Raw genomic sequence first — 12916 nt, 5'->3', positions numbered from 1 at the left:
CACCTCAGCCAAGCTCTGTGCAGCTCCAGGTTGAGCCTGCCACAGCTGGAGATTTGGACCACCACAGCTGGAGGTCTAGACTACCAGGGAGTCTAGAGGAGGCTGAGCTGGAGGCTGAGCCCATCACAGCTGCAGGTTTCCAGAGCTGGAGGCTGAGCCCTCTGTCACCCTGACGTGACTGCAGGATGCAGCTGTGGCTTGTGTGGGACCTGCAGACTGAGTGGTTCAGTCACACACACAACCCACAGGCATTAACATCACTTCCCCAAGCCCAGTATGTGCAAACCACAGACTTCCCACCAGGCTTGTCCAAGATCTGAATGGAGCAGGGCACTCTGTGTCTATAGATCATGGAAAGTTGAGTGCTGGATGGTGGTTTCTACCTCAATTAGGTTAGGCCACCTTCAGGGTACATTTGGGTTTCAACCAAATTGGTGGCTTTGGTCCAGATTAATTTTGTGGCTTGGCTTAAAAATTCAAGCAAGGTTTAGAGGCAGCAGCCTGCCCATAACTTCCTGCAGCCCCAGAGCAGCTCAGCCTTGATGTAAATGAACACAGCAAGTGGACCTGGCTGTGGGAACCAGCTGTGGGACAGGCTGATGACATTTGAGGTCCCCTGTTTTTCATACAGCCTGCGCTGGATAAAGGCATTTAGAACAAATTGAGTATCAAACAGTACATGAATGATTGTGCCAGAGGACAGAGCAGACAGTGACCAGCTGTCCCCACACAGGTGTGACACTGCTCTGACAGCCCTGTGTAAGAGGCAATAGCCACACATACATTTGTTTAAGCCTCAAACATTAAAATAAAAGCAAAACATAGAATAAATCAGTGATGCTTGCTTGTTAAAAACCACTGTTTGGAAGCTTATGGCTCGATTTCACAGGAGCTGTCTCCTGAAGCACAAGCCAGGAGGGCAGGCAGAGGACAGAGAAAGGGAGGTCAGGGCTGGACAAGGAACTGGAGTGGATGGATACTGCTACAGCAAGCATGAGGAGGTGTTTTTGTATCCTGAGATTGTCTTGCTTCATCTCCTTCCCCCTTCTCCACTCTCCACTCCCCACTATCAGCATTTAAAAAACCCCTGAGTTTTCTTGAGCAGGTTTGCTGTGCTCATTAAAATACTGTGAGCACTTATTGGCCATAATGAGCATCATTAAATTCTGGTAAGTACCAGGACTGTTCTGTGGAGTTGAACAGACTCAGGTTATGGAAGGAGAGCTCAGGGGTGGGAAGATGCTAGAAATACTATATTTTCCAGAAGAACAGAAACACAAAGCTTCCCCTCCTTTCTGCTCTGTAAGCACTGGGGTAACTCAGACCTGTTAAGCAGCAGCTATTGCTGACTACTCAGATCACTCCTCTGCCCCAGAAGGACTCTCAGCTCCTCTTATCAGAACAGGAACAAATTAAAGATTTTCCCATATTTGCATCTGCTCATTTGATAATTTTCATACATTTGTTATTTAGAGATAAAAGTCTGTCTCTAAAAACTCACTTAGCCAAGTGGTTTTCTCAGCCTCAGGGAATGGTGAAGGAGGGATTGCAGAGCAGGATCCAAAGCAGCTGGCGAGGCTGCAGGAACAGCAGGAGATCAGGAGATGAATGGGTGCATACTGGGGCAAGACTCACATTTCACATGCCCAGTTCTTATGTTTATTTCCAACTGGCTGTGCCAGAAACACTCACCCTGACTAGTGTGGCCATGCCTACAACCATAAAGCTGCTCCCACTGCAGGACTCAGTAGCACCACCTGTGTTTTTATCACCAAATGCTGTTCATCATCCACTAGCATTAGCAGATATGAATTAACTAAGCCACACACAAATATACTTTACCCTGGAGTAATCCCAAGTAATCTGAGGGCAAGTAAGGAAGCAGAACCAGATAAGAAATTGAAGATCAGTGCATTCCCCCAAAGGGCAGTCTGTATCCTAGTGGGGAGGACAGAGCTCCTGGAAATGGGAGGTTTCTGCACACATCCCTAGGAGATGGCACTTCAGCACCTGGCCTGCAAAATGCAGTGCATCATGAGAGGGCAGTGATGGAGAAAGAGCACAGATGTTCACCTGACTTCCCAAGCAATCTGTAGAGATCTGACTGACCACTACCAATTAGCAAAAAATACATGGCACTGAAGTTATGTTATTAGAAAGACATGAAGCTGTATTCCTGGAAAGTGATAATTTGGAATCCTTTCATTTTGTTCTCAGGTTGATACCCACACCACTGCCTGTATGATGAATGATTAACTCCTCCATTACCTCAGAGATACCTATTTCTTAACTCCATTAATCTAAAGACCATACTTCAGTATGAAATTGGTATAAAAATGGCATCAATTTCACAGGATTAACCAACTGGTCTGGCTAAGCATTAATTGCTCCACTTTGGCCACTCTTTGCCTGCTCACAGGAGCTTTTTGTGGATTACATCTTTATAATTGCTTGCTCCCTATGCACACATGCACTGCAATCTTTTGCACACCTTGACAGCAACCTGGTTAGAGAAAATGAACGCTGCACGTTCCCCTGACACAGTATTTTATCTGCTCAGTACAGGAAGCCAGAGATTGTTTATTCAACTTCTCATGGCCCATTAATGGCATAATGTTGGCCACAGCTGTTTGGGACTGCACAAGACAGAAAGCAGAGAGAGAAATGCCAAAAAGACTTCAGACACGCTGCTCATATCAGAGCTTGGCTGGGAAGGTCCTTGGAAGATGTCTAGGGAAGTGTAGCTTTACAGCTCCCTCAGGAAGTAAAACCAGGATTAAAGCCTCAGACTTGGCTTCTCCTGAAGACTCAAACAATCTCAAAAAGAATAATCTCATCTGAACATGGAGGCAATGACAACTTTGAAGAAGAGGTGACTGATAACTTCATTTTCACTTTCCCTGGTCAAATTAGCTAGTGAAAAACAAGGATCTGCCATATATAAAGGCTCACAAGCCCTGGAAGTGGAAAGCTAACCCTTGCCAGGGAGTCTGTGCAGCAAGGGACAGCTGCTCCAGGACTGATGTGCACCAAGCACAGCAATACAGGGATAAGGACATGCCCCACATAAGGACCACAGCCAGGAAGATATCCTGTAAATTTTATTTGATTTCATGAAGCTTCCAGAACTACATCATTATAGAACAACATAAATTTTCCCAAAGAAAAAAAATCAAATCAAGAATCCTGTCTTCCTGGTCTTCTTTCTTCATGGAGAAAAGCAGAAAAAGTCTAAGAGAAAGGCTCAAACTCATTCCATATCCAAGTTCAAAATTGGCAATTTCATTAATTTTAAAACACTTAGATAATTGAAAATTGGGCATGGGTGGTGTATATTGTTTAGATAAACAGAGTATATATACATATACAGCAGATAAAAGGAAAATGACTTGCAGTGCTGAGCTGATTCCTCAGCTTGGCAATATCCAGCAGAAAGAGAGGATCATTGTGTAAATTTGTTCCTCTCTATAAAAGGACTGTCCATGGCAATGAAACACCCCATTATTGAAGCTGTATCTGAAGTCATGCTCAGAGGACAGACCAGCACCCTCCCTCATCTGCCCCAGACCTTCCAAGTAACCCCTACTTACAATTGTGAAGTTCATAACCTTCAGAATCCAGATGGTCATAGCAAGGTTCACCAGGATTAAAATCATTAGGAGCAGCACAAAGAAATAGAGGCACCTCTTCCTCCAGCCATAAATCCCCACTTTGTATACCTGGGGTCCTTCCGAGGTCTGCATGGTGCTCCGGTGTGGGTACTGTTCCTGAGGCATCTGGAATGAACACAAAGAGTTAACCACGTGTATTCAAGGGCAGGAGAAAGCCACTGATAAAAAGTGCTTCTGTCTGTGCCTCTTGGAGGGTTTGGGTTTTTTTCAGAGTTTACCAGCTGGGCAGCAGCTATTTGGATACCTTGATTATTTTTCCTTCTGCTTGGAGTGCTCAGTAATGGACCAAAAGAGAATCTGATGTGTTAAATGTGTAAGAATGTACTTATAAATACACTTAAGTATGCTGTGTGAAGGTATCCTATGAAAATCACTCTGGAGTGACTCTGTTCACTGCCCCAGGTTTTGCAAGGCAGGCACTCCAGGGCCTCTAAGGATCCTGAGGGGAAAATTTTGCATGCATTTGGTAAAAGCAGTTGAGTTCAGCAGTTTGTTTGGAAGATGCAATATGACTTCTCAGAGGTTTCATTTAAAAAAAGAAAAGATCATCTCAAGCAAAATCATTCCTTCCAACCAAAGACAAAAAAGGCAAAGGGGAAATTTCTGCCTTTCCCCTTCCTACACCCCAATCTTGCCTAAAAACGTAAAGCAGAAGCAAAGCTCTCCAGCTGCCACGTCCCTAGAATTTATCCCCAAGCAAGTGTGCCAGGGAAGGGAAGGGAAGGGAAGGGAAGGGAAGGGAAGGGAAGGGAAGGGAAGGGAAGGGAAGGGAAGGGAAGGGAAGGGAAGGGAAGGGAAGGGAAGGGAAGGGAAGGGAAGGGAAGGGAAGGGAAGGGAAGGGAAGGGAAGGGAAGGGAAGGGAAGGGAAGGGAAGGGAAGGGAAGGGAAGGGAAGGGAAGGGAAGGGAAGGGAAGGGAAGGGAAGGGAAGGGAAGGGAAGGGAAGGGAAGGGAAGGGAAGGGAAGGGAAGGGAAGGGAAGGGAAGGGAAGTTTTCACCCTCCATATTCAGGTTGAGGACAGCCACTTCTGAAGGCTTCCCCAGGGATCATTTCTTGTGTTTTAAGCTTATTTTGATGCACAGGCTGAGGAGATCGTCTCTAGTAACAGCAGTTGCTGAATGTTTTGCATTTTAGACTCTAGACAGGTAAGAAGCCACCAAACATGTTCTTGCACTACGGCTTCAACACCACGAGTGTGCTCCTCAGAGTTGCTGGCACTGGTGTTTGCATGCAGCGAATTACAAAATTTACATCCCAGGAGGGAACAGTGCAAGCTCCCCTGTGGGAGTGTGATCTGCAAGTCTGGAATGAGGCAGTTTTAGGAATGAGATGCTGCTCAGGGAGGGGAGCTGGGACACCAACAAACACACGGAGCAAAGCAGATCTTTTTCCACTGCCACAACCACACCAATCCATACAAACTTGAACAACAATAAATTACAGAGTTTCCACCACCTGGGGGAAATTATAACTGCAACTACTGTACAGTCAAGGATTTTATTGCCTAATATTTTAACAGAGTATCCTGGAGAGCACATATTAAATGCAGCCTCTCCCTTGGAGAAAAATGAATAAATTGCATTGCAAACCATGGAAGAGGTTTGACCAAGGAGAAACAATATAAAATACCCAGATAAAAATACCCCTTTATTGCAAAACTTGTTTATTTGCTATATCTCTTTGCTGCTCTCACTGCTTTTTTTCTTTACTTGCAGTTTCTAGGATGGAGAAAATAACATATCCAGCTGGGGCAAAACTTTACAAACATCAAAAGAATTTATAGCAACAGAGCACAACCACAAAGAGCAACTCACATCCATACAGTAGCCTGGTTTTGAGAATTTCTCTAGTTCTGATAAAATATTTAACTCACAGCTGCCCTAACAGAGGTAGAGCAACTCAAGTACTCTAACATGTGTGACGAGCAAGACTTAGTAATACAGTACAAATTCATAACAAGAAAATAACATGGCAATGGTAGATATCATATTCTTTCTATGCAGACTCTCACACAGCCACACTTAAGCAATATTTGGTTTTCAGCTAGTGTTCCCCCCGAAACTGTAAATACTACCAAAAAATTGCTCATGTCTGTAGTTCTTCAGGGAGAGAAGACAGGATGATGGACAGAGAGTGCTGAGGTGTGTTAAACAGATGAACAAAATAAGAAAGTCTTCAAGGCTGCTACCTATGGGACCAGCTATATCCACTATCAATAATCTGTAGGGTGTGGGAGGGAGAAGTGTGCTAGTCATAATTTACATTTTAGCAAGTTTTCCTGATTCAAACATTAAAAAGAATTAAGGTACTGGACAAAAAGTACTGCTTTAAAAGAATATCCAGTGGCTGCATTCGCTGGTGACGCCTCCCTCCTTTCAATTACTGAACTAGGACTTCAGACTGCTGCAGCTTAATAGGATTTTTCATTTCTTTTTCAGGAAAATATTAGGAACCAACACTTAATTCTATAACAGTGGAGAAAAGATGCACTGAAACAAATAACAGAAACTGGGAAAGAAGCCTGCATTCCAAAGGTCAAACTTTAAAGTGTCTGCCTGACCTGAGAGGTCTTAAAGACACACGTGCATAACACTGGATTGCCACCACTGCATGAACAATCTCATCCACAACAGAAAAACAATGCAGCAGCCAAATCTTCACTATTTAGCCACATACAACATGACTACGACTACAAAAAATACAGCCTGGAATGTGGGCATTTCACCAAGGACTTCTTGGTTCTGCACAAAAGAAGTATTAAGTTTTGCACAAAAGCTGTACACTGAGTCCTTATATACACCAACACTGCAAATAGGGCCTGAAACAAAATCCAGTCCACTTAGAAAAGCTATTCATCCTTTTGCTTTAGCATACCTTTGAGATGCGGCCCTTGACAAGAAAGATTTATTTGTTTTTTTAAGACCACTGGAAGAGCCCTGTCGCCCTGCCTGCTGATCCACACAGGCTGCTCTCAGGGTGCTTCTGCAAAGAAGCTTCAGCACTTTCCTTCAGCAGAGACGAAACCAGGCTCAGCTGAAAGGCAGCAGAAAGCAGAACTGGCTCTGAGCTCCCAAAATTCACACCAGACCCCACCAGTTAGGGCAAATCTTCGCTCCATGCCTCTCCCCCTCCTTCCACCAAGTCCTTCTTGGCACCAAGTTCCACTCAGGGTGTGTAACCCGCATTAACAATTCCCCAGGCAGAAAAGTGTTTTAGGTGCATGAATTAACACCTTTCCCACATAAACACAGGCACTGAAACATTCCTGGCCACGCTGCCTTTGTGGGCTCAGTGAGAGCCATGAGTAGAGTGAGGTATTACATAAGGAATCAATAATGTTTCTCTGCCGTGGGGGTTTCTTTGATCAGCACTTGAAGGATGTATGTTTAGTAACAGAACAATTTCAAGCTGCAAGAGGGTGCAATCTGGGAAGGCAGCTTCTGTCTTATGGGGCCTACTGAAATTTGCTGCTGGAAATGTCCTGGAGCTCATGGAATCAGCTCACTGCAGCAGGAACAGCCCTTAGATGTGCACAGCCAAGGCAGCATCTCCCCTCCCAGCCTGCCTGCCTACAGCTGAGGTGTAACAGCCTCATCAGAAAAACCAGGAGCATCTGACCTCAGGCTGACCTGAAGCACGGAGATGGGAACACGGTTCCAGAGATGAGAGAGGGGTTCAAATTCCCTCAGGTCTTGGACCTACATCTCCCACATCTGCCCTCTCTTTGTGTCCATATCACCAACATCCTCTTCTCTTTCTCTTTGTTTTCTGAAACAAAAACCTTTTCTTCTGGGCTGAAATGAGGGGGAAAAAAGACCTAAAAACCTTCAGAGGTGCTCTCTGCCGTATCACTGGAAGGCATTGTACTTGTATTCACTAGCTGTAAATGCTCTGCAGATTCATCCTCTTTAATTTCTCTGTCTTTTAAGTGCACAGTATCCACCAGGTTCAAAAGAACAGACATTTCTGGAGTGTGACTGAGAACAAAACCTGGTGTGAAGAAGAGTTTTTTGAGCCATCTATCAATAAGACATTTTGTGTCTCTGGTTCCCATAAAACTCTCTCAAGTTTGACACCCCCAGGTCCATTAATCCACCAGCAGCATGACCCAAAATTGATTTATGGCCCTTCACTTGGGTCAGACTACAACCTGGGTCTCTATAAAAAGGATCAGGCTCTGGAAAATGACTTCTTACTTGCAGCATGGCCAGCAAGGGCTGAGTACTGGGGACCAGCCCACAGGATGAAATACTTGCTGGGATAATTAAATCTCATAGCACTTTTCTCCATCCAAACCATGAACTTGGCCTCTGTGACTGTCATTGGTGCCCCCAAAGCTGAAATGTTTGCTCTCTGCTTGCCCCCCCTCTATTTCTGTCAACAGAAATATGCTCCTCCATACGAGGAGCAGTTCTTCCATGAGTTGGGAACACCATCAGCACTCAATGCCCATTTCTCAGGTATCACTGCTGTGTGATACATGGGCAGAGCAACAGAAAGTAGAAGGAAAACATCCTAAGGAAAGTTCTTTTCTTTTGTGAGTAGTCTCTTTCAGTGGGGTTCACCACAAGTAGTGTTAGTCAAACATTCTGGCAAACATTAAGCATGTCAACAAGCTTTTTTTGATGTGTACTCCACCTGGACACACTCTGCCCACTCCAGTGGCAAACACCTCTCTTTCCTCTTGCATCTTGTGGAAGTTGGACTCAGCACAGGCAGCTGGGAAGACCTTGGGGATTCATCTCCTGGTAAAGCATCTCATTCAGATCCCTCAATGCTCCAGGCTACGCCTCACCTTTAACATCTTGAAAGCTCTCGGAATTTCCCGAGCTGTTTGGGCTCAACAACAAATGGGCTGGAAGATAAGTGCACTGCAAGAACCTCAGTTTATAAACCAATAGCTTGGAGCAGATGGACTCAACCAAAAGCTGAACAATGGGACTTGTCCTGTCCCTTCTCTGCATTCAAAGAGCACTCACAGTAAAACTCACTCTAAAGGTATTAGAATTTGCCAGAACAAACCAAAGTAACAGGCAGCTCCATCTCTGAGTTGTATTTCCTAAGCCAAAAGTGTTATTTTATTATGCTGCAAGGATCCGTGAGCAATGTGATGTCACTATTGCTTCTTTTCTCTGAGAAGGGCAGAAACGCATCTGCTTTCTTATTTGTGACAGTCTCTTCTAAATCTTACACTTTTTACTTGATAGCCAGCTTGTCTCAATACCTTTTTTTCAGAATTAAGAAAATGGAAAGCCAGCAAGGAATAACGAGTCTCAGCAGTGAGCCCTTTTATGTATCAAGCTAGTCAACAGAGAATGTCTTTCACAAAATGCCCCACGATTTGTGGCAATAAATTCACGCTGCATGCAAACACCACACCAGCTTTGCTGCATTCACACGCTGCTTCCTTTGCACCACTCGGATGATGTGAAGCACTCACAAGCCTCTGTCCATCGGTGCCAAGTTTAGAAAAGCTCTTTCCCACCAGGGTCTCAAAGCAGGATGCGCAAATGTGAGAACTACACCAAAATAGCCAGCAGCAGGTGTGACTGCAGGAGGCTGTGGGAACAGCAAGAGGGATATAATCAACTGAGCTCGAATCAGAAAGGAAGCCACAGGAGGTGACACTTTGCAGACTCCTGCCCCAACACGCTCTCGCCCCACAGCACCAAGAAAAGAGGTATGGCTCGTAGGAATGAACAAAGCAGGATCGTAATACGGATTTATATGGCTGGAACCCAACCAGCTCGGCACAAATTGAGAACTGTGGGCTTGAGCATGTGCCAGGATCCAGAGTGCAGTCTCTGCAGTGATCCAGCTCACACAAGTTAAAACTTGTTCTGCTGCATCTTCCATCTTCCCTCCACATGATGTGCCCTCTGTGCTAATCCATTTGCTCTTTTGCACAGACTCACTCTTTCTGGTTTGCTGCTCGGAAGGACCAGGAGAAGGGAAACGCACATTAGGGTGTGCTAATGGCTCTCCTGTCTACCTGCTTCCAAAATCAAGAGGCTCTCTCCACTCTGCCCACACATGCACACATTCTCCAGTCCTCCTGGATTCAAAGCCTGAATGTTTGACCCAGGTGGAGCTGCACAAAGGCCACTGAGGAGGCTCAGGAGGAGCTGCAGAAGTTAGGGAGGAAACACCAGCTCCCACGGCCCTGGCTGCTGCTGGCTAAGATGGACACATTCCAGCCTCTTTATATCTCTGGCTCTTCAATGCTGACAAGCAGATTTGGGAGGTGGGATGCTGCCATGATCAGAGGCAGGAACTTGAATTTTATTTAGTTTCTTTAAAATAAGCTTATAACTAGCAGTGAAGAAGATAATAGGCTGACTGGTTGCCTAAACTAACAGCTGCTGAGAAAAGCAATAGATCTCCAAGTCTGCAGGAGTCTGCTCCAAGTCTGCAGGGTAGGATGGCAGTCTGTGAAGGCTCAAGAAGTTCCAGATCATACAAAACCTTCATTTAACACAGCTTTTTCACTGCAAGTGTACTCTATGCAAAGCAAATTTCGAGCCTATCAAGCCTCTTCATTTCCCTCATATGCCTCCCCCTTGCCCCCATCAGCCACCAGGAAGCCACAGTACATCCATGTCTCCTGTAGGATGGCCATCCCACACTCCAAACCCAGAGTCTTCACTTGGCTCAAACAAACTTAACACTCTTCAGCAGCTTTACTGGGAGAAAGCTCTGGTCCTGCCACATTCTGGAACTGTTGCCCTTTGGTGGGGAAGCTCCCCTTGTCCCTGAAATTTTGGGTTCCCAAAATGAGGGACTGTTTGAGCCCTGCTGGAAGCAGGCAAAGCAAACCGTCTGTCTGCTCCTGTGAACCAGTCAGAGATTCTCAGCGCTGTCCCACTGTATAATTTGATACCCTGAATTCATTCCTTGTTGAAAAGAAAAAAAAAATACACCATAAAACACAGCTAAAAAGCATTTTCAACACATCAAATAACACTGCTCTGGAAATCCAAGGCAGAGGCAGTGGCAGAGGAAGTTTGTGAGGCGGCACAAGGAGGACTCCTCCTGACACCTCCATCCCTTGACGAACGCGCGTTCCCGAATCCCGAGCCCAAGCCTGCCATATAAGGTGCTGATAGCTCTGCAAAGGCAAGACAAGCTTTAATGCTGCAACTAAAAGGATGAGAGAACATTGCCTAAATCTGGCAGGTCCTTAAAGAGAGAGCAAGCTTTTCATCATAAATGTTTCTTCAGTTATTTGGGGAAAAAAACGCAAATCGGAAGAGAAGTTGCAGAGTGAACAGCCCCTAAATTAATGTTTTCCCTTCTAATCTTCTCTACGTGGCTTCTGACCGTGCTGTCTGTTGCAGTTTGCTTGTGCTTTATAAAATACAGGAAAAAAATACACAGACAAATCACAAGGCAATGATTATTACTGAGTTGCTGCCTCTCTTCACAAGCTCACTGTACCAGGAATTGGCAAACAACCCCCAGACAAACATGCTTTCAACTCATTAAACAACTACAATACAATGCACTTATAAATGTATTTACTGTGACTGAGTTGCATTTTTCATCCAAATATCTGAGTGACACATGGTCCAGAGCCAACCTTTCAGTAGCTTCAGGTTATACACAAACTTACTCCCCAAAATGATAAAGCTGGGGACTATTTGGGTGCAGCATTCCCTCAGCCAGAGACGCGGCGCGGGCGTTGCTTTGCCTGCAGCTTTACTATCGACACAAATTTAGCCAGAAACCACCACCCAGCCCCAGACTGCTCCCAACCCTTCGCAAATAAGCCACAACTTCCCATTCTTGACTATTTTTTTTTTTTCTCTAAGCAGCAGTTTGAAAGCAAGAAGCCCCTTTGCTGAGGCGCAGAGGGAGGCAAATCGCGTGGCGGTGGCAGGACGGAGCAGGGCAGCTCTTACCTCTCCCTTGGCGATGGATGAACGCCTGGAGGGTGCAGCAGCCTGGGGAAGATGCAGCTCAGCGTTGGGAGCAGCACGAGGCCTGGCCTGTGCTCATGAGCTGCCCCTGTCAGATTTTCCAACAGCAGAACTGCAGCCAAGTCCCTGCCCATGCCTGAAGAATTTCCTGAACAGCATTCCCCTTCTTTTTCTAACTGCTTTGAAACCACACTGTCTGTACTTCAATAAGGCTTTGTCAGGCCAAGTTACAGCTACTGGGCTGTCTCCAGCGAGCAATTGAAAACACATGTGTTTTGCATTAAAAGCCCCCTTCTCCCTGCACACATTCAGACACAGACACCCCCGTCCGCGCCCAGCCCCGGAGCCTGCCTGCCTTGCCTTTGCTGCCATTTCGGTTCGAAGGAGTAAAGGGATTATGTTGGTGGAGATTTTCTTTGGAGAAGGAAAATGGGGTGGGAGGGATCCCGTTCCCACTGATAACACCTCACCCTGCCTCATGTGCTTTGCCTGTGTCAGTGGGTCACAGGCACCCAGGTGAACAGCCAGCTTTGCCAAACCCCAACAAGCAAGGAAGCACAGGAATTAAAATTTCAGTTCACCACTACTCTCCCCTTACCTTTGCCTCTGTCTCTTCTAAAACTGTGAGAAAAGAAAGCGTATTTTTAGCATCTCTAGACACAGTTCAGCACATCAGAACTGTATCCTAATCTTGACACATACTCCTGTATCTGCTTAAACTAAAAATATTACAACTATTTTTGAGTACTTTCATCCCTCTCTGCTTTCCAGCTGTCCTAACCTTTACAACCCAAAATATTTTAAGCACCTTGCATCTCGTTTTTAAAGAGCATTAACACCGTTCTGGTGTTGGCTTAACGAAAAGAAATAGAAGATAGGCTGTTATACCTTTAATCAGAATGGGTCCCAGTTCTTAATATCTGTAATCATTTCCAGGCAGCACCATGGGTCAAGGCAGCAACCGTGGATTCTGCAGCTCAGGATGCCCTGTGCCTGGCATGTGCCTGTGAAGCAGAGCTGGAGTAGATGTGGAAACACACATGGATGTCCCCTTATTCCACCACGGATAAGTCCCACCAAAGATGAAAACCAGCAGCAGAGTTGTCAAGGTAACAATATAGAAAAGAGACAGTTTAAAGAGAGAGAGAGATTTTCCTCTCCCAGTGCTCCTTTTCAAATGGTGCACTCCACTTCTCTGGGGTTATTCTGTTCTTGGTTTGCAGAGGTGTGGTGGGCAGGTGAAGTGTTTACAAGGGATAAAGGCAGCGGTGGTTAGAAGTAAAGAGAGCTCTGATCCGGCACTCCTGGAAGGCAAAGGAAGCCTGCT

The 12916-nt window shown here is 45.5% G+C and overlaps 1 protein-coding gene across 1 annotated transcript in view; it reads right to left on the bottom strand.

Annotated features, from left to right (window-relative positions):
- Nucleotides 1–12916, bottom strand: part of SGCD (sarcoglycan delta) — a 192042-nt gene that overhangs the window by 115917 nt on the left and 63209 nt on the right. The window contains exon 2 of the mRNA XM_062502170.1: nucleotides 3591–3776. Coding sequence (XP_062358154.1) covers nucleotides 3591–3776 — 186 coding nt within the window. The remainder of the gene's footprint in view (nucleotides 1–3590; nucleotides 3777–12916) is intronic.

Source organism: Cinclus cinclus, chromosome 14 (assembly GCF_963662255.1).
Source record: "Cinclus cinclus chromosome 14, bCinCin1.1, whole genome shotgun sequence".
In the NCBI taxonomy this organism is placed as follows: Eukaryota; Metazoa; Chordata; class Aves; order Passeriformes; family Cinclidae; genus Cinclus; species Cinclus cinclus.
The sequence above is the reverse complement of the archived record's forward strand: the minus strand, read 5'-3'. Positions and strand labels throughout refer to the sequence as shown.